This window comes from Mycteria americana, assembly GCF_035582795.1.
Source record: "Mycteria americana isolate JAX WOST 10 ecotype Jacksonville Zoo and Gardens chromosome Z unlocalized genomic scaffold, USCA_MyAme_1.0 Scaffold_18, whole genome shotgun sequence".
NCBI lineage: Eukaryota > Metazoa > Chordata > Aves > Ciconiiformes > Ciconiidae > Mycteria > Mycteria americana.
In genome coordinates, this window is record NW_027445436.1 from 11,807,079 (window position 1) to 11,829,930 (window position 22,852).

At 45.0% G+C, this 22,852-nt stretch overlaps 2 protein-coding genes across 2 annotated transcripts in view; one reads left to right on the forward strand and one right to left on the reverse strand.

Moving 5' to 3' along the window:
- The window catches only part of EPG5 (ectopic P-granules 5 autophagy tethering factor), a 444,533-nt gene that overhangs the window by 348,169 nt on the left and 73,512 nt on the right, over positions 1-22,852 (reverse strand).
- SIGLEC15 (sialic acid binding Ig like lectin 15) lies at positions 233-10,079 on the forward strand. The gene is made up of 6 exons (XM_075488777.1): positions 233-307; positions 970-1,049; positions 4,568-4,938; positions 7,168-7,527; positions 8,552-8,582; positions 9,983-10,079. The coding sequence occupies exons 1-6, from the start codon at positions 233-235 to the stop codon at positions 10,077-10,079; spliced, it is 1,014 nt and encodes a 337-aa protein (XP_075344892.1).

Genomic DNA, 22,852 nt, shown 5'->3' on the forward strand with positions numbered 1-22,852 from the left:
CTTCAGTGGCTGCGCACCCGCCGCTGCCTACAGCAGGAATCGTGTGGGTGCTGCTGTCCCCATCCCCAAACAGGACCCTCCAGCGGCATAGCTGCCGAGATGAGAAGAGGGAGTCAGACATCAGCCCTTCCTCCGGTCTGAAGCAAAAGCAGCAAGCCTCAAGCTAAGCCCTGATAGGGAATACATGCTCCAAGGCTAAATTTAACAATGTCATGGCATCACCGTATGGGAGATGACGCGGAGGGGAGCATGGTCAGCACTCCACAAGCCCAGAGATCTGCAAATTAGCAAACTGCAGAAGGAAAGAGTGAGCATTTGCACAAGGATTCTGGGCAAAAGCTAGAGCTCAGCTTATTTCAAACGCAGGTTAACAACAAGGAGAAGAATGACTTGCAACTCGTCAGGGTCGTGGGAGTCCGGACAGAGCAGGATACCAGGGGACTCCAGAGCACTCTTCCACCGCTGAACCTTGGCACAAGTGCTCAGCTGATTTTGAAAGAAGAGGGTGGGTTTTTACACCTAGGGATGACAACAACCAGGGGTAAAACACAGTTGGCTTGCAGGCTCCGGGTTCAGGAGGATGAACTACCTCAAACCAGGAGAGCAAGGGTCTCGCCCCCTCCTTAGGTAGATTGCAAGGACTTCCTCCAGATCAGTGAGGAAGTAGCACTTGAAAGCCATCCCCTCTTGCACCATCACACACATGGAGTGGGTGGTTGCAGCCCCAATCTGCAGTCCCCTTCCTTTAGATGGAAAATGGTAATACTCTGATTCCCTCTGTTGGATTTTTCACATGACTGACCACAGAACTATTAATATCTGTATCCAGAGCTGGTTCAGCTAGACAACTCATTCCCTCCAAGGAAAGGAAAACCACAACTTCTTCCATCCCTGGAAAAACCTTTTGTAACTGCAAGACCAGCAGCTCAGATGTAGTAGAGACTGTTCTGGTTTGCTGATACACCTCAGTGGAGAACGTCAACCAGCACGAGAGAGTTCGGTTTGTTTCTTCTGTGGCTCCTTCACATCTCCAGGAAGGGAGTGTTCTGAACTTGCTACAAACCCCTGTCTGATCAGGGCTTTTCTTCTTGCTCTAGTCAAAGTGTCAGGGGAATTGCCTGGTACAATAAACTCTCCAAGAATTGTACCATCCATCATGTTACTTAAAAGGATCCTGAAATTCCAGGTGCATGTGAGAATACTGGAAAAACTCAAAGGCTTGACTCTGCAATTGTCAGAGAGAGATTTGGCTTGGGGTTTTTTGCATTTTTTTGCTTTTTTAACTTGTGCAAGGAGTTCATCTTCATCTAACTTTTCCCCTGCATTGTCAGTTGGATGCAGCATTTCTGTCACCACCCAGAAGTGCTCTTTCATGTTCCTAGGAGTTATTATGCAACAGACACAATTTGCTCCAGTTCCACTGAGCACTTAAGCTCACATTTAACTTCAAGTATGCACTTAAGTTCCATTAAACTCAATGGGCTTTGCTTAGATATACTGTCAAACAGTGTTTGCTAGAGCAAGGCTAGTGTCTGTGGTGGTCTCCAGCTCTTGATCTTGTTATTGTCTTCATGACCTTTCCCCTGACAACTAGCAGATACACTGACCTGACAATTCCTTTCAGGAGTTCCCTCGTGTAAGGTGTGTAGGCTATTTGCCTATGATCATCTCTGTTTCTTGTGAGCGCTTCAATCCCAGGAACAAATGGAGGCTGGATATTAGCAAGAGGAAGACATGGAAGACCTACCATGCTGAAGCTGTAAGGTTAAATTATACACAAGATGCTGACAACTCCCTCCACTCATAACCTAGGCAAACTGTGTTTCCATAGAAATGGGTGGAGCTGGTGACATTAGAAGCACTTATTTTTAACATTATTTCTCATGTGGAATGCAAGGGGATGTTTAAGTGCTAAAAATAATGTTCTTTAAGATTTAAAAAAAATGCAAAGCAAAAGGGTAGCAGAGAAAAGCAAATCACGTACTCAAAAGCACATTGTCTGCAGTTCTCCAAAAGTAAGGATTACAGTGACATGCTGTAAAATAAACAAAATAACATGAAATAAACTAGAAAGCAACAGCATTTTTTGTTTTCACTGCCAGGTCCTTGTGTTCAAAGTCCATGAGCTTCCTGGAGCTCCTGTGGCCATGTAGCCTTGTATATTAGATTACCTAGGCTGCAAAAAGTACTCATATAGTTATAATGAAAGACAAGGCAGCCCGACTCCAGATCTCAGTAATCAAAATACTGGCTTGGCGCTGATTCCAGATAAATAACAATGGCAGAGAACTGGTCCTACATTGGCCTTTGTCCATTGTGCAGCACACAATAGATTAATATGAGCTGCACCGCCACTGAGCTATTTGTCAAATATTATGGAGAACAGATATATGAACAAGCAACAAATCTTATCTTCGAGTTTACACGATTAACCTGTCAGCTGAACGCCCACAGTGAAGTCAGCTAGACCAGGGATGGGTGGCAATTATTTACAGGAAGCCCTTAACATTTTTCACAGTTATTCTCAGCTATTGAAGGGAAAGCTCCTGATTTAATTAAGCCATCAAGTGAGTTTTATAAGACAGGAACACAGCCACAGACATTCCTGAAGCCACAAGCTGCTGCTATAGCTGTTGCAATTACCAATACAGTGGATAGATACACATATCTATATGGAAAGCACTGCCTACAGGTGCTGTTTGTTGATGCTGTTGGTTCCTGGGGAAGGGAAACAGATGAGACCTTGAGTTTTCCCTATATACTTCCAAGGTGGGGAGCATCCATTCAGGTGAAAGCTGTTTTCATCACTGGACAGAAACAATGACTGGGTCTGGTGGCAGTGAGGTTCAGCTCCCCAGACTGTGCTAGGATTTACTGTGACCAAATTTGGCCAAGAGAGCAAAATCCCAACTGTTTGTGACATCTCAGCTGGAAAACTCAGGATTTCCCCCGCTGTGACAGCAGGACAAGGCCTGTCTGGGAAGACACTGGCAGCCAGAGTCCACATAGTGACAACCTGCTCTGCTAACAGGGAGGTGCTTTCTGTACTGTCACGGGCATCCTCCTTCTTACAACAGGAGGTGATACAGGGATCTTGCCTGTTCTCACCAGCCCTTGCAAGATGAGTACCTCCAAGTCTTCATTCAGATTCTGTCAGGTCTTACAAATAAGATGCTACTTTGTGATGATAACAGCATTGATCCTTAGAAACATCAGCTGTTACTACCTTCCCCAGGGATAATGCAACCACCAACTGATTAGTGTAACAAATACAGAATCACAGAATCGTATAGGTTGGAAAAGACCTTTAAGATCATCAAGTCCAACCATAAACCTAACACTACCAAGACCACCACTACACCATGTCCCTAAGCACCTCATCCAAACATCCTTTAAATACCTCCAGGGATGGCGACTCAACCACCTCCCTGGGCAGCCTGTTCCAATGCTTGATAACCCTTTCAGTGAAGAAAAATTTCCTAATATCCAGTCTAAACCTCCCCTGGTGCAACTTGAGGCCATTTCCTCTTGTCCTATCACTTGTTACCTGGGAGAAGAGACCGACCCCCACCTCACTACAACCTCCTTTCAGGTAGTTGTAGAGAGCAATAAGGTCTCCCCTCAGCCTCCTTTTCTCCAGACTAAACAACCCCAGTTCCCTCAGCCGCTCCTCATAAGACTTGCTCTCCAGACCCTTCACCAGCTTCGTTGCCCTTCTCTGGACACACTCCAGCACCTCAATGTCTCTCTTGTAGTGAGGGGCCCAAAAGTGAACACAGTATTCGAGGTGCAGCCTCACCAGTGCTGAGTATAGGGGCACAATCACTTCCCTAGTCCTGCTGGCCACGCTATTTTTGATACAAGCCAGGATGCCATTGGCTTTCTTGGCCGCCTGGGCACACTGCTGGCTCATATTCAGGCGGCTGTCAACCAACACCCCCAGGTCCTTTTCTGCCAGGCAGCTTTCCAGCCACTCTTCCCCAAGCCTGTAGCGTTGCATGGGGTTGCTGTGGCCCAAGTGCAGGACCTGGCACTTAGCCTTGTTGAATACTATAACATAGGAGTGAGTGTGTGCATGCACTCAAATGCAGGGCTACTACGCTTACTGCATTTCAGTGCCTAAAGCCACCAGATCTCTGAATACATGCAAAACTTTTATTTTTAGCTTTTTTTTGGTGGTTTGTTGTTTTTTTTTTAAGAAAAAAAGAAGTCTGTTCTTCCAAGCGCATAAATGTCTGCTAACTGCAAAAGACTGTGTTAAACAACTTAAGGTGTTATTGTTCACTTTATAAACAAGAGGCCTGCTTAGGAATTAAATCACTTTCAACATGAGCTAGTCAGTCCCCTTAGCTCTGCTGCAGACTGGTACCAAATCCAGCCACAGTAACTCACTATCATCTGCAAGTCCTCAGCAAGAACACCAAGCAGCACAGGGCCCACCACGGGAACAGAGCATCCATTTTCTGACCAATAACAGAGCAGATGCAAGAAGGATGCTCAATTTCCCTCTTAAACACTCCAGATAAATCAGTCTTGATCATCTCTTTTTGCTTCTAGGCGTGCAGTCCAATGGCTGGTCTGTTCATGTCCCATCTGATGTTATTGGTGAACTTGGGAAGATGGTTATCCTGCCCTGTACTTTCACACACCCCTACAAAACATTTGACCGGACCCTCACTGCCATTTGGAGGATCAAGGAACCTTACAACGGCACAATAGTTTTCAAATGCATTAGTCAGAGCACCAGCGAGCTCTGTAAGACTGCCATCAGCTACGAAAACAAATACAAACTGCTTGGCAACCCCTGGCACAAGGACCTTTCCATCAGGATTGACAATCTGACCTGGAGCGACAGCGAGAGATACTTCTGCCGGGTGGAGTTGTCTGGAGATATCCACAAGTATGAAAGCAGGAATAGGATAAAACTGCATTTGATTGGTAAGAGGGCATGACAGCCAAAGGAGGCAAAGCCACCCTGTAGGGAAGTGAGCACCACAAGATGTGGAAATTGATAAGATGGTAACAGAAAATGACCTGAGATGGTCTTCCAAAGGGTTGGCTTTTCCAGCTCTGTGGATAGTTTATAACATTTGGGCAGGGAATACTCATTGCCTTCCGCAGTCTTCCAGTATGAGGCAATGAGCACAACGCAGGGAAGGGAATAGGAACAAAACTGGTAAGGAAGCAGCCAGGCTCCAGCTGCCAGGGTAAGAACCAGCCAAGTCCTGGGCATCCCACTTTGTCCCTGCAGCACAGGATCTGTGCAGGCAGCATCAGCACAAGCTGGGGTCAGCAGCCCATGGGGTGGGGTTAAAGATATCCTCTTCATCAGAATCTAAACTGGAGAGCCTGGGTGCTGAGCACATGTTAGTAAATGTAAGCACAAGAAGGCCTGGATGGTAACAGGGGATTGGAAAGACAAGATACCTGGTACCCATGTGCCATAGGTCCAAACTCCTCTGGAGCAGGAAACATTAAGCACAAACAACCTGAAAAAACAGCTCAGATCAACAAATGTCAAATGCTAATCCCATCTCCCAGGGTGCGCTCGCAGATCAAGGGAGTGCTAGGAGACCCAGGTTGCCTCCGGAACAGACTCAGACCTTACCCATGAGTGCAAAGGTGCCATGTGTTGGATGATTTTGCTTGTGAAGTGAAACTGCCTTATGCCTGCTGTGCACCGCGGGCATCCAGACAGGACCTGAGGATGAGCTCAGTTACTTCTTGGGAAGTTCTGCATAGTTGAGGCTCTCTTTCACTTGGAACAGCTCCTAAACACCCCCACACACAGCATGACCAGGGCAGGATGACAGCAAAATCTGCCTCTCAGGAGCTGCCTGGATTTTAACACCAGAGGAATGATAACATCAGCAGATATGGTACCCAGGTTGCACCCCACTTTGGGAGTGGGCCCCGACAGTATGAATGGGAGGGATTAAATAATGCTTAAAAGATTAATTTAAACACCAAAACATGCAGACACGTGACAACTAACTCAGCTAGCTTTCTTACAGATCAGTCTTCCAGCCTCAAACCTGCATTACATAAACAAGGGAGAAGACGTGCTGTAGGTGGTTGCAAACTATGCATTTGCTGTCCAGCCTGACAAAAATGAGATAAATATTGAACTCCTGCTTTTCCTCCATGAGGACACTCATTTAGTTCCCTTCAGTTTTCACAATGCGTTTAAGAACCAAATGTGTGAAATGGGCCAACAGGTCCAAGAGGAGAGGACCAATGGGTAAGACAAGCTTGGTCATATCAGCTACACTTCCTTAACAGACTAGACCAAAGACGACAGGTTCAACAGTGGCTCTCAATACTTTGCATCCCCCAAATGATCTTTACCACTGTTCATTCAGTTACACAATCCCATATGCTACAAATACAGGATACAAAATTAGTGGCCCTGTCTTGGTATTGGTGTGCTACCCCAAAGCAACCAGGAACCTATACCAGCTGTTGGGTGGTCACTACAGGGTTGGAGGAAAACATCAGAAATAGGTTGTAGCAGAGAGTGGAAGTGTTCCCCGACAATAATTTGCCAAATCTGGCAAGTCTCAGGCACTGAGCAAAGGGCTCGCACAAACTGATCTCTCCGTGTGTGCTCTGGAGGTCAGAGAAAAAGGGAACAGCCACAAGACGCTTGCAGGAGAGCACCGTGGTTGCCTTGTCCTGGACCATGTGGAAATGCAGCTAGTCTGAAAAGGTCACCAGCTGCACCTGTGCTTACATCACAGATGGCACTGGGCTGCAATTCACAGTGCAACTGTGAAAAGCAACCCATCTTCACAGACGATTGCCCTGCTACAGCACAGTGCCTCTGCCTTCTGCCACCATGGAAGGTCACAGGAGCTGAAGTTGACCGAAGCTCAAAAAACTGCGTAAGGCATTACAGGGATAAAACACAAATAGAGTACACATCCTTGCACCCAGGCTTTACTGGGTGAATCCCTTTGCTCCTCTATCCGACTTAGGCAGGGTGGGGAAACCTAGGGAAAGAAAGTGCTGAGAAAAACAAGGAAGGGAAGGTTTGATCCCAACATTACCCTGATATAACACACTGAGGGTCCACGAAGACCAAACACTCATTCCAGGTGTATTGTGTGTTAGACCTGCCTTTGAAACCTGATGCACTTTCCCCCCCCCCCGCTGTGGTTTCTGCAGCTGCCCCCAGGATCATTAACATCACCATCAGCTCCAACGGGGATCTCACCTTCCAGGCACGCTGCACCGCTGAGGGGGAGCCAGCGCCTGCTCTGACCTGGACTGGACCACCCTACAACAACCTCACCTCCATCACCAGCATGAACCACCGCATCACCAAGGAGCTCCAGTACCTGACCCACAACAGAAAATACACCTGTACTGCTGTCAACAGCTACAGGAGAGCAGAGGGGGCTGTGTACTTCTATAAATTCAAAGCATCCAACAGCTGCTTTTTCCTGATCCTGATCTTTGTGCCACTGGGAATTAAAGTGCTCATTTTGCTGGTGATACTGGGCTTCACCATTTTCTCGAGAGGAGGTATGTATTGCTATTTCCCTTGATAGTCTTCCTCCATCAGACCATTGGTAACCAGCGATGGGATGCAGCAGAAAGTCAGGCAGGAGGGGTTGGGTTTGTTTTGGGGTTGGTTGTTTTTCTTTTTAATGATTTTATGATTTTCCACCCTAGGAGAAGGGCATTTCTAATGGGAAATCTAAGAACAAGTAAGAGGGACCTCCTGGCTGGCTGGTCACAGCCTGCAGACAGGAGGTCTCCTTTGGGAAGAGACCTTTGAAAAGACAGAGGGAGCAGGAGTTTTCCCTGCACCCGAGGAGAAAGGTTATTAAACTAACAGATGGGCAATTAGCAGAGAACCCACTGTCTACACAATCAGATTTTTAATTTTTTTTCTTGAAGCAGACTAATTACTACCTCTTCACCTGTAGCCCATGGACAGGATTTACCTTTGCTGCATCCCACACAACAGTTTAGTCTCCTGGGGTGGGCATCCTTGTTTTACAGACTGCCCCTCAGGCCTTGCTACCTGGATGCTTCCCCATCATTAGTGAAATCCCATCTTCCAGCCACACCAAGGCCATGAGAGCAGGGAAACCCCGGCACAGAGGAGATGAGCATCAGCATCAGGTTGAGGCTTCCCAAGAAGCCTGGAGACCACTAGCCCCCAGCCCACCATCCCTGCTGCACAATGGCACAGGGAGGAGGGGACCAGGAGGGACTCTGGGCTCTGCCTCTCATGGTGATGTGACCTCTCATCCACCCTGACTCATCTGTAGAGACAGTCTGACGTCAACGCGTTGCAAAAGCCACCACTTGCCTCAAACTGTAGAAGCTGTAAGACAAATCAGAAATGTTTTGCTCCTTATATTCCAGTGCCAAATTCCCACCCTCATGAAGGGGACCACATGCCTGACAAAAGGTCTTCTCCCCATTCAATGGGGCATCACAACCACCAGTGCAGCTTCCCAACAGCTCTAGGTCAGTCCTGCCTCCCCAGCTCATTCCGACCACATTGCTAACCCACATCTTCCTTCCCACTTCACAGGTCCCTCCTCTGCCCCATCCAGCCTAGCCCAGTAAGGACATTCTGCCTTCTACTCATGTTAGCCATCTCTACCCTCCTGCTGGATAAGGAGAGAAATGCAACATGTCCTTGGTCTTGGCAACAACCTTCCGGCCTGAGAGCAGGCTCCTGGGACAAGGACAGGGTCGGGCTGATGGCCAGGCAAGCCAGTGTGAGGGACCAAGGCTTGGGAACTGCTGGGAGTAAGCTCTGGCTTGGGTACAGCTGAGGAGAGATCCCACTGATATGAGGGCAAGGGACTGGGGCAGCAGATTGGAGAGACCATGGCATATGGATGCTGCAGCAGCAAGGGGCTATCAGAAGTTTAGGTGGGCCATAGGCCCAGAGTGTGGTAGGAAGCCACATTAAACTAGCAAAAGAACCACCCACCTGAGGGACAGGTGAGGGGAACAGGGATAGCATCTGTGGAAGGCTGATGAATGATGAACAAGAGGGGGAAACTCTGTACAACAGAAGCCTTCCCCCCCTTCTACACCCCAGTCTCTAATGGGGCAGAAAAAGGGACCACATCAAAGCTGATGAGCTCTGCCAAATATGAAAGAAGGTATGGAGATGCCAAGCAGCCCACCTCAGAGCCAGCTCAGGTGTGACAGGGCCCGATTCTTTGGCTGGTATCCATACAAAGCTCCCACAGTACCCTTGGCATTTCCCATTATCCAGCACAACACCCTTCTTGGACACTCCTGACAGCTGTGGTGGCCAAACTAGAAGGGGAGGGGGGGGGGGGGGGGGTAAACCCAAAACCAACTAAAAAACAACCACCACCCTTAGGCTAAACCTAAAGAGGCTGTATCTGAGATCAGTATAATTACATCTGCCTGGGGCTGCTCCCTTCCAACCTGAGTTATCCTTATGTGATGTCTCCTTCCCCCACCTTACCCAAGAAAGATGGCCATTTCATGACAGTCAAGTGTACAGCATTAGGACACAACCAAAGAGGCAATGGGGAATTTAATCCTACAGTTAAATTTGTAATAATTATTTTCAAAAGCATATTTTTTGTTGATTTAAAGTGTCTAAACCATGCTGCACCCTTGATAGTATTTGTATAGATACATACATAGATGAAAGCTTAAAAACCAAGATCCTCCACACTCTACATGAGAAGATCCTTCTCAGGAGAGGTTTGCACAATCTCCTGAGGCTCTGAGCAGCAGGACAGTAGTAGGAGTTAATGCTAACCGTGTAGGAGATCAGTCTGGATGCTTTAAGATGTAAAACATTAGATGCAACTCAGACACTTAAAAACTACCTGCTGCAGAGGGGAGGATCCATATCAGACAGCACTGCAGACACTTACTCTGACACTCCTTAACTACTAGTTGAAGCCACTTATAAAATCTAGAGCAGCCAGAAACGTGTCTTCACCTTATTCACTTCTTCCACTGCCAGGCCACAGCTGCAAGACTCCACCTACAAGAACTTTGACCGCAGACACGGCAGCAGCCAGACTTTGCCAACAGAAAGAACAGCATCGAGATGCAGCTGAGGACCTGGGCAGTCTCATCCGCATTCACTTGCAGTTTGAATTCCTGTCTGCTCTGTACAAGGGTGCCTTTTTCCAGTGAACATAAAACTGCCCTTGATTGATGCACAGAAGGTCAAACAGGCCTTGTAAGTGCGTGTTTTCCATCCCTGTTGCTGCTTACAAGTAAGAGAAGCCTTTAAAGGGAAGACAGAAGAAAAAAAAAAAAAAAGGGAAAGAGGGATAGAGCTGGAAGAGCAGAAGATCTACATAGGATGTCAGTTCTAACCAACCTGGGTGGTTTTAGCCCATATCAGATAGTGTTTAGCAAGCAGATAACAGCCTACCATTTTCTCACATCTTTTTGCTTTGGCATTTTTCAAATGTTACTTCAAAAACCAGTTTTCACCACTCCGCTTGTCAAACCACATGCAGCTTCCTAGAGCCAGTAAGTGAAGTATTTTCATGTTTCAAACACCAGCTGTAAAAAAATGCTACTGGCATTTCTGCAGGTTTTTTTTTAATTATTATTATTCCTTAACTTCCAGAATAGTTTATTTAGAGTTTAAAGGAAATCTTAACTTTCAAGAGGAGTCCAAGCAAAAAGGAAAAGAGGTTTTCCAAAAGCTGGTACAGCTGAACACAAAGCATTCAAAGGGCTGTTGCCGTGAAAAGCCGAAATCAGAACTCAATAGTCGGGATGACTATTAAGCAGGTATTCTTTATTGCAGCGCTGGGCAGCACTGGGGATCGCTCCGCCACAAGTGCTCCGACAAACAAGCAAGATCACAGAGGTTATATGTTGCAAAATATACATATTCATAAGATTAATTTATATAAACATGAGATTTCTTGGAACTCATTAATATATGTAAATGTCCCTGACGCATGCGTACTTAAGTCCTTAGGTGGTCGTTAGGGATCCTCTGGTGGTCGTTGGAGGAAGTCAGTAGTCTTCATCACTCTGACCGCTGACTGAACTTTGTCTTTACGCATGCTCAGTCCATCTTTGTCTTGCTCATACTTTCCTTACATATCCAAAACCAGGTGGTTCTTGTGTAGTTCCTCCTTATCAGCCCGCCCTTTCCAGGGACACAGGGCCTGAAGAATTCCTTTTATCTATCTTCATTGCAACTATCTCAGCTAACCAAGGATTTAACACAGGCAAAGCATTCTTACTCTAATGATTAGGTCAAATAAAGAAAGCTCGTTAGCAATTCTGCTATCTAAGCTTACTGGCAAGCTAGGCCAAATTATCTGCGAAAGGGAGACTAAAAGGAAACATTGAGCAACCAAGATATTTACAGCATTTCTTTTTGTCTTTGGGATTTTAGCTCTTTTCATTCCCCCCTTTTCTTTAAACTTTGTAAATTCTTTTACAAAGGTTCTAAATTAAAAGTCATTACTACTTCCACATATTTCTTTCAATTATTCGCTTTACACAGCCAACACAAATGGCAAGGATGATAACAATTATTATCATAACAATTAGCCCTTCTAATAATGTAGCCAGCCATCCTTTCAGTGACCATCCTCCTAGGGTCTGCAGAATTTTATTTAGCCAATTATTTTCTGCAGTCTCTCGGAGAGCTTTACTATCTTTTGCTACTCTTTTCATCTCATCTAACTGTCTTTGCAAATCATCAGTCACATTGGGTATGTGGACACAGCAATGTTCTGTATCTAGTTTTTAGTATCCACATACCCCTTGTTCTTTAATCAATAGTAAATCTAATGCTAACCTATTCTGTATGGTCATCTTAGTATTTGTTTGAACCTGCCTGTTAATAATTTGAAACCCTTTCTGGGTAGCTCTTGATAGTGCTTCTACTTGCCAAGTCAAATTATCTATCAGTATTCTATTTTCTAATGCCATTAGTCCTGGTAACAAAAAACTTTGAATTCCCCAGCTGAATTCCACAGCAGAGGTAGGTCCTGCCCATGAATCGCCTTCCGGTTCTCGTTTTACTTTTCCCCAATAAGTGGTTTTAATTGGACTTTGCTTCCAAGTCGGGCAGAGTGTCAGAAGTCCTAGGGTTACTTGTCTCCCTGTTGATCCTAGTTTTAATCGAGTAGTCCAATATCCATCTGATGTTACCCACACAGTGTAGCCAGGAGAAGGAATCTTTTGCCTACATTCTTGGGAATGATTTTGAGCGCATTTCTGCTGTAATTCCAAAGTGGAATTGAGAACATTGATCAAAGACTGATTTACCTTTGTGGGGCACCTCCAATTTGTCCTACTAGTATCAGACATTGCCTTTATGCTCCAATCAATGCACCAGGCGTTATTTCCTATATACTTCCAAAATCCCTCTACTGGCTTAACCCAAGTTTTGGGAGGCTAAGTTTCTCGCATTCAGGTGATTTTACCTTTTTCCCTTCCTGAATTGAATCGAAAATACACATTACTAGTTTACCCAGGGCAGTTCCTCCTCCTGATACAAAGCCAAAGTCCTTTTCGCTATAATCTTTAGGACATTTTCCTCCTCTTGGTTTAGCAATTATAGTTTTGTTTCCTATGATCACCGGATCTTGTAGTACATTCAAAACTCTATCCCTGCAGTCTCCTTTCTGGTCTAAATAGTATCTTACTCCAGCCTTATTCAATTCTTGGGTCATTTTGTCATAATATTCTAGCATTGTCAAATTCACAGGTATGATTCCCCATGGGATAGGTTGGCCTGCAGATTGAGGAATTGGGAGGCAAGCAGTTACACTTGTCAAATTTCGCATTTTACCAAATCCTTGAATGAGCTCTAACATTAAATTGTTAGCATCCTTTTCACACAAACTTTTACACACTAGTAAACAAGCGCATAGCAGCATCAGTAAAACTACTTTCGGGTCAATCTTACGGACGTTGGTCCCGTAGGCTGAGATTTCCATGGTCCAGTAGGTGCTTTCTTAATTCTCGAATAGTGGATCCACGCAGCGTGCTTCTCAAGCTTAACTGCAGTGTAGGTTGTGAGCAGAACTTGAAAAGGGCCACTCCATTTCTCTTCAAGAGGGTCACCTGAAATATTTTTAACATAAACCCAATCCCCAGGTTTAAACAAGTGCACCGGAGAATCTAAACCCCACGCTCTGGTAGATACCACTAATTTATTTACTTCTTGTAATTGTTTTCCTAATGCTATTAGATATCGCCATAAGCTAATTTCCCCTGCTTGGGTGAGATCTTGCCCTCGATATCTGGTTTGAAATGGTCTCCCATATAAAATCTCAAAGGGACTCAATTTCTCTTTAGTCCTTGGTTTAGTTCGAAGTCTCAATAATGCAATTGGGAGGGCCTGATCCCATCTCAGGTTGGTTTCCTGACAAATTTTGCTCAATTGTGTTTTTATCATATGGTTCATTTTCTCTACCTGTCCACTTGCTTGTGGGCGGTAGGCTGTATGCAATTTCCAATTAATTTCTAAAAACTTACTAGCTTGCTGAACTACCTGTGACACGAAGTGTGGCCCTCTGTCAGAGGAGATAACTTCTGGCACTCCAAACCTAGGAATAATTTCTCTTAATAAAACTTTTGTTACTTCTTGAGCTTTATTTGTTCTGCAAGGGAAAGCTTCAGGCCATCCAGAGTAGGTATCTGTTAACACCAACAGATACCTATACCCCCCCTTTTTTAGGGAGCTCCGAAAAGTCTATTTGCCAGTTTTGACCTGGAACATTTCCTTTGCCTATGCTTCCAAATTTTACACGATTTTCTACCTTTGGGTTATTTTTCAAACATGTCTCACACCTATCAACCACACTTTTCACAGTTTGAAACAAATTTCTAGCCACTATCTGCTTAGTGAGAGAGTTATACAGAGCTTCAGTTCCCCAGTGAGTTTTATCATGTTCAGTCTTTGTCAGTGCCCACAGTAGTCTAAAGGGGATTATTATCCTGTTATCTTTTAACACTGCCCATCCTGATAGGCCAATTTTAGCCTCTAAGTCAGTAATTAACTTCTGATCCTTTTCATCGTATTCAGCTGATTCAGGTAGTGGCAAAGATTTTTCAGGAATTAAACTTAGTATCTCACCTTGTTCCGCTGCTTGCCTTGCTTCATAATCAGCCAACTTATTTCCCACTTCCCTGTCAGTGTTACCTTTCTGATGTCCTTTGCAGTGCATAATTGCCACTGCTGACGGAAGTTGCACAGCCTCTAAAAGTCACAGTATTATATCAGCGTGTTTTATACCTTTCCCTTGAGCAGTTAAGAGTCCTCGCTCCTTCCAAATTGCTCCGTGAGCATGCACTACGCCAAAGGCATATTTTGAATCTGTCCATATATTCACGCGCAATCCTTTGGCAAGCTCCGGTGCTCTCACTAAGGCAACTATTTCGGCTCGTTGTGCAGATGTGCCTTTAGGGAGTGACTTTGCTTCCACCACCTGATCTGTGGTGGTCACAGCATATCCTGCCATTCGAACTCCATTCTTTACAAAACTACTCCCATCGGTATACCAAGCGTGGTCAGCTTCTTCCAGTGGCTCATCCTTCAGGTCAGGCCTGCTTGCGTATACGGTCTCAATGGTTTCTATACAATCATGTACAACAGTCTTCATTTCCTGCTTATTACTTAGAAAAGAAGCGGGGTTAATTACAGCAGATGTAACGATTTCAATATCGTCCTGTTCCATCAGGACTGCTTGATACTTCAGAAACCTTGATGGTGACAGCCAATGTCCTCCTTTTTGTTCCAAAACGGAAGTTACAGCATGGGAAGTATGCACAACCATCTTTTGTCCCAAGGTAAATTTTCGAGCTTCTTGAATGATCAAAACAACAGCGGCAACTGCCCGAAGGCATCCCGGCCATCCTTTACTTACCTCATCCAATTGTTTGGAAAAATATGCTACTGCTCGTTTATAAGGACCCAGCCTCTGGGCTAGAATTCCCAAAGCCACTCCTTGTCTCTCATATGAGAACAACCAGAAGGGCTTTGTTATGTCTGGCAGGCCCAAAGCTGGAGCTCTCATTAATTCCAATTTCAATTCTTTGAATGCCCTCTTGGCTTCATCAGTCCATGTTAACTGTGTCTGACTATTTTTCAACAGTTCGTACAAGGGTTTAACTAAAAGTCCATAATTATAAATCCATAATCGACACCAACCTGTCATTCCCAGAAAGGTTCGCAGCTCTTTTACTGTGGTCGGTTCTGGGGTCCTGCAAATGGCTTCTTTTCGGTCATTCCCGAGCTGTCTCTGTCCTTTAGAAATCACAAATCCCAAGTAGATTACTTCTTTTTTCAAGATCTGGACTTTCTGCAACGATACTCGATAACCACTTAGCCCAAGAAAATTTAACAAACTCACAGTCCATTCCTTACATTCTTCTTTTTCCGTAGCTATCAGAATATCATCCACATATTGCAAAAGGGTACCATTTCCTGGAGGCCTTTCCCAGACCTCTAATTCTTTAGCCAATTGATTTCCAAAAATTGTGGGGCTATTCTTAAATCCTTGAGGTAACACTGTCCAGGTTAGTTGGGTTTTCCATCCTGAATCAGGGTTTTCCCACTCAAAGGCAAAAAAGTTGCGGCTTTCAGGGGCCAAGGTGAGGCAAAAGAATGCATCTTTCAGATCTAGTACTGTGAACCATTCATAGGTTTCTTTTAAACTGGTCAATAAAGTGTATGGGTTTGCCACTACCGGGTGCAAATCTTCAACTATCCGATTTATTGCCCGTAGGTCTTGTACCAATCGGTAGGTTTTGCCATCAGGCTTTTTAACAGGCAGAATGGGAGTGTTGTACTCTGAAGAGCATTCAGTCAATAATCCGAATTTTATAAATTCATCTATAATATGTTTCACTCCTCGTCTATCTTCCAATTTCAAAGGATATTGTTTCACCCTAATGGGTCGTGCTCCTTCTTTGAGTTTAACAACAACCAATTCCGCATTTTTAGCTTTTCCAGGTATTCCCGAGGCCCATACTCCTGGGTATACCTGGTCTTTTATTTCCTGCATAATTTCTTCTTCTCTAACTTGGGGTTCAGTGAGAGCCAAACTTAAAATTTCAATGTGGTTTTCTTCTGGTATTTTAAATTCGATTTCCCCATCTTTAAATCTTATTTCAGCATTCAATTGTTCTAATAAGTCCCTTCCCAAAAGTGGTCTAGGAGCTTCAGGCAAGTAGAGGGATTTATGAATCCCTCCACTTTTTCCAATTTTAAATTTCAATGGTCTTAGAAAGAAAGCCCTCTCAACCTGCCCTGTTGCTCCCACAATGTTAACAGTTTGTTTACTCACGGGCAATAAAGTCTGATTTAATACTGAAAATGTGGCACCTGTATCTATTAAAAATTCTACAGGTTTTTTTTCTTCTTTCCCTAGCTGAATTTTTACCAAGGGTTCTGCTAGGGAAGATTCCCCTGGTCCCCATCAATTTTCTTCCGTGTTGGCTACCATCACCGATTTGCCCAGTCTCGGGCAATCTTTTTTTTCCAGTGCCCCAGTTGTTTACAATAGACGCACTGATCTCCCAAGAGGGGTTGATTTCCTCTCTTCCCTCTAAGTGGGGCACTTGCACCACTTCTCATAACTCCTCTCCCCTCATTGCTGTTGCTCCGAGGGGGTATCTGACCTTCTACGGTGCGCAAAGCAGCTACTGTAGCATTAGCAATTGTTTTACCCATTTGTTTTTCCTTTCGACTATCTCTATTCCGATACACTTGCCAAGCAGTTTCCAATAACCTTTCCAAGTCCCTTGCATCTGCCCCTTGCACTTTCTGTAATTTCCTTCTAATATACACAATCCATTCCCTGTACCGCACTAGTAAATTCCTGGTTCCCATCTGGTTAGGGTCCCAGCCGGGATTGGTAATTCTTATCCACTGTTCCCGGCAGAGTCCCAGCCAGCACCAGAGCCTGCACCTGAGTTCTAGCTGCTCTCACAACCATATGTTTTTCTGATTCACTGAACACTGCATCCAGCATTGCATCCACATCCTCCCAGTCAGGGTCCTGGGTTTTCACAATCAATTCAAATCCTTTAGCAACCCTCTCAGGGTCGTCCCGATAATTCCCTGCAGTAACTCGCCAGTTCCTCTCTCTCTCTCGTCTCCGGCTCTTCTCTCCCAACAGCACCCGCATCTCCTTCTCTATCACCTTCCCTTTCTAGCGGAGGCAAATAATCCTCTAACCTTTCATTCTGTGAACCAACTTTCAAACATCTCTGTCCAATGCTACACGCCGAGCAACACCTTTTCAATATCCTATTTTGCTTATTTCTCTCCTTTTCTATCGCCAAGACCATAGGGTCCTGGGGCGCCAAATTAATTCCGCACTCTGCCACTCAGGGTGATTCCGCAGAGTGAAAAACATATCTGCATAAACCACCTCATCCCATTTTCCTTCCCGCCGCAAAAATAACATGAGTTGCAACAAAGTATTATACTTCAAAGTTCCGTTCAAAGGCCATTTTTCACCATCTTCTAATTTGTACAGGGGCCACCACTGATCACAATATTTGATTAATGTTTTCTTATTCACACTCCCACCTGGTGGTCCCCCTATCTCTTTCCAGTGTGCTAAGATACATCCTAGGGGGCTTTTCTTTACAATACCACCACTTTGCTGTCCCCCCATTCTACCTTATTGATTCTGTACTTCCGTTATTCTCCCACAGATTATTTTAATAACCTCAACCTGTCGCGCTTTATTCTCCCACTCTGACCACGTTCCACAATTCTCACATTGAATAAACAATTCACAAGGAAAAGCGGTTCACATTCATTTTCAGGATGAGACGCACAGGTCTCCAGGTTTTCCACACTCACTTTGCAATCACACTGTGTTTCAGTCACTCACCAGTCACACCAGAGTTAACTCAGCTCATTCACGCTTAGTTGCCGATTTCGCAGTGCCTAACGAATATATCCAAATTCAATACCAATAAACCAATATCCGAGTTTGGTGCCAGTAAATCCATACCGCCAACAGTACAAACTCATGCGGGTTTCATGAGTGTACCAATACCAAAAGGCATGTTCTTGCAGAAGTACAAGGCTTAACCCGTGCCTGTACCAACGTACTAAATACCAAATGTATACCCTCAGGCACTAGTAGCCTGGTATACGGCGCTCAGCGTAGGACGTCTCCTACGACTTATGAGAACCTTCCAAATGACCGGTCCCAAATTCCAAAACAGAAAAGATTTAAAGAATAACTTTTTCCTTTAGATGGTCCTTGTCTGCTCCCGCAGTGATCCGATTGAGGCGAGGAGTCCCTCCGGGAAATCCCGGGGGTACCCTAGGGAGTCCTGTTCTCAGCGGGTCCTGCAGCCGAGCAGAGCGGGTCCCATCTGGGTCGCCAAACTGTTGCCGTGAAAAGCCGAAATCAGAACTCAATAGTCGGGATGACTATTAAGCAGGTATTCTTTATTGCAGCGCTGGGCAGCACTGGGGATCGCTCCGCCACAAGTGCTCCGACAAACAAGCAAGATCACAGAGGTTATATGTTGCAAAATATACATATTCATAAGATTAATTTATATAAACATGAGATTTCTTGGAACTCATTAATATATGTAAATGTCCCTGACGCATGCGTACTTAAGTCCTTAGGTGGTCGTTAGGGATCCTCTGGTGGTCGTTGGAGGAAGTCAGTAGTCTTCATCACTCTGACCGCTGACTGAACTTTGTCTTTACGCATGCTCAGTCCATCTTTGTCTTGCTCATACTTTCCTTGCATATCCAAAATCAGGTGGTTCTTGTGTAGTTTCTCCTTATCAGCCCTTTCCAGGGACACAGGGCCTGAAGAATTCCTTTTATCTATCTTCATTGCAACTATCTCAGCTAACCAAGGATTTAACACAGGCAAAGCATTCTTACTCTAATGATTAGGTCAAATAAAGAAAGCTCGTTAGCAATTCTGCTATCTAAGCTTACTGGCAAGCTAGGCCAAATTATCTGCGAAAGGGAGACTAAAAGGAAACATTGAGCAACCAAGATATTTACAGCATTTCTTTTTGTCTTTGGGATTTTAGCTCTTTTCAGGGTGGTCTGTATTGTAACTCTACTGCAGCTCCCAGTGCTCATGTGCACACACAAGCAGAATCTCAGAGTTTTGTGATAAACATGCTGTGAAAATGTTCCAATAAACCAAATTGGCTTTTTTTAAAAGAAAAGAAAATTATTTCTAAACAATTTCCATCTCTGTGTTAGATGAAAAAGTTCCTTTAAGACCTGACTGCTCATCTCCTAAATTCTTCTGAAATTAAGTTATTACTACAAAGTCACTGGCCATCCACAGACAAGTCTCTAACCCCACTGTGAACGTGCTCCAAGACCAGGTGAAAAGACCCAGCTTATGGTACAGAATGAGACAAGTCAACCTGGAGTCTTGGTCAGACAGACAAACATCCAGGAGAGGGCTGTGAAGAGCAATGGATTAGCATAGAGGAGGAGAAGATAGAATGAAAAGATTAAAAAAAGTGACAAGAACCTACTTTCAGGTTTATATCACTGGATTCGATGCTCTGTGGAATCATTCCTGTGCAGCAGCTCTGTGGGATAATGGCCGAGGTGGCTTAAAATTAAAACTTATATTCACACTTAAGGCACAGCACTGAAGAAGCCTCCCAGGTGGAATGCGGCTGACATGTAAGGAATCCATGGCATGGGAGTTCCCTAGGCCTGCAACCTTAGATGTTGGTAACGCCAGGGGAACTTGGCGTGCTGACTCTAAGAGGCGCTACCCAGAGGGTGGAGCGGTGTGGAGATGCCGCGGCCAGGCTCTGCAATAATAGGGGAACGTAAAGGTGTCAAAGAACTGATAAGCTGCATATTTACTACCCTGGGCCAACAGCCTGTCATGTTTTTGACAAAATGCTGTCCTTTTGGTGAACTTTGCTCATTATAACATCATTATAATACCAAAACACACCTCCATCCCAAAAGCTACCCGCCTCCAAGGTGCGACCACCCCTCACTGAGCTTGCGTTCTGAATTTTTCTAGCTTATACCTTTAAAAGCGAAGCGAGAAAACTTTACACCAATCCTAAACAAAGGTATGTATGACTAGAGTCACTCAAGCTCCACCCGAAAGGTGAAAGATAGTATAAAATGGTTTAAGAGAAAGACAATGTTAGGGAAGACACCATCGTGTATCACTCTGACCTCTGGGATCAGTCGACGGGCTGAGCCTCTCTTCCCCCCCATCGGGACGCCTTTGGGTAAGAGTCGAACACTTGGTTATACCAAGTGCCTCCCCGGGAAACTTAGAAATCTCTATAGAGTCGCTTTATTATTTTCTTTTAACGCGTTTGTCCTCCAGCCGTGTTACTTATATTCCTCCGGCCGTGCTACCCATATTCCTACTCATATTCTTCCGGCCGTGTTATATACATGTTTGTGTCCGGCCGTGTTATTCCTACTCATATTCTTGACATTTGTATGTGCTTTGCAGACAGTTAATTTATCACCGGTAATCCAAAGAATCTGTGTGTCTGTTGCTCTAATAAACTGCACTCTTCACTGCTCTGGCCGTGATAGTTCCTTCAACACGACCAGACTGGGGGGGTGTAAAAGTTAATGCTGTCGCCTTAGTGAAAGCCCTCAACCAATAAGTGGCTACACATACGGTCCTTAGAAAATAAACCGTTGACCAGGTCTGAGACTAAGACTGGACCTAGCCGCACCTAGGCTCCTCTCTGAGAAGGAGTTTAGAAAGCAAGGGGGTCCTGTCTGAACCTTGTGACTCAACGGGAGGGTTCCCCTCAGCCACTCCTCAGACTCTTATTTGTATGCGACAGTAACTCTTAACGCAACAAGCTCCAAAACTCTTTTCCTAACAATCCCACTTCTGGTAACAACCACCACTGGCCAGGAGCCCAAGCTGCTACTGAATTACCATCAAGCCTGTGGTCCTGCTTGCAAGCTCACCCCCAGCCTAGGAATTATTATTTTTAAGTTCACCTCTTCATAACATCTGTGCTGGGAAAGTAAAGTGCAACTTTAAATGACTTGGCCAGGATAACAAGGAAAAAAGAAAGAAAAAAAAATAAATGCAAGGAAATATTTGAACCTGATCTTTTAAATCCCAGTTTAAAATCCCAGCAGTGGCAAAGCCAGGTTTAATAAAAATAGGAAAAGATGCAAAGAGAAAAAGGAAGTTATAGCAGACAGTGTAGTCATGGACCACTAAGCTCAGTTTCACAGGAAGAAAGATCTCAGAGATATTAACTGGACAAACTGAATTGAATTTCTGAGCCCTTATGATTTATAGACATACATTAGAGTAATGAGAACCCATTTCTACCCGTGTATGGGATTGAAGCTTGGCTTACAGGGTTTTTCTCCTGAAAACTACTACTTTAACTCAAGTAGTTTGAGTCCAAACAGAAGCATCAGACCTTGTGCCCCAAAACCACTGAGCATACCCTGTTGCATCTTATCAGCACCCTACACACTGCCAGCAAATGCATGTCACAAAACAGCTGCAGTAACTTAGGTGGGAGAAAACTCATGGATTAGCACTGTCCAAATTTTACTTACTTGGCTTCCAGAGCACAGTCCATGTTAGTACAGCAAATGGGAGAACAAGAACGTCCAGGTACAGGAACCCACCACACCCCTGGACACTAGGAAAGGCACAGAAATGAGTTTGCCTGAATCCTACCCCTCTCCCTAGTGAAAGACCTCTTTAACCTATCCAAACCCCTGCAAGATTGATCTTTAATGGGAAGAGTCTGCTCTCAACATTTCCCTCTCACTACTCACTGTTTCATCCTTTGGAAAGCAAAAGGCGTGGGGTGATGTGCAGAGGAGAGACCTCGTAATCAACAAAATGGAGTGGAAGGAGCCCACTTCAGTGTACATGCACAATAAAGAAGTGCCTACAGGACAGTATTGTGGGGAAAGCTCTCATACCTTTTCTGAGAAATCAGCACAACCAGGTGCCTCTCAAGTGGGGGAACAAGCAGGAGGACTTAAGAAGTCCATGTGCAGTTGCAGGGCTACAATCCCACTGGGATGACAGATGCTGCAGGATAGCTCACAAGCCTGGAGTGCTGTCATGGATGGATACAGCCTCTTCAGGAAGGACAAGCTGGGACAGCAAGGACAAGTTGTCATCCTTTATATGAGAGCACAGCAGGAATGCACAGGGCACTGGCCAGGGGCAGATGATGAGCCAGCTGAGAGCTTACAGGTCAGCATTAGCAGGCCAACAAACACAGGTGATTGCATGGTGGGTGACCACTGCAGACCACCTGTCCAGGAAGTGGGCCCCTTGTTGGCAGGCCCCCCTTCCCATAAAGAAGCAGCCCCATATTGGCAGGCCCTGGTCCCCACAGGGGACTCAAACCACCCACTCAAACCAGTATATACTGGAGGGACAAAACACAGCAGGGCACATGCCAGGACATTTCTAGTACTGACCTCATTTGGCCTAACAAGTGTGTTCCAGTTCCTCCCCCTTTTTCCCCCCTAGTTTATGCATAGTCAGGGTTTGGGAGGATTTGGCCATTGCTCTGTTGAGCACTTTAGCTTCCAGAGTAAACGATACCAACTCCCATCACCACAACGCCCCAGCCCCTGTGGGATGCTGTAGAGTCAGCCTGCATAGGAAGCACTGTCCGCACATTTCATGCATCTTGCTGCTCAGACTTCTGGTTTTCCGTTCCACTGACTTAAGTTAATGCCACATTTAGCTGTTATGTCCATTTCCCTATTTGGCCATATTTTCTTAATAAATACTTAAGCTGCAATCCACAGGCAACAATTCATCCCAATGCAACAACTGCTGTGCAAGTCAAACATTCAAAAAGCCACAGATATTCATTCTCCGACTAAACTGCACGA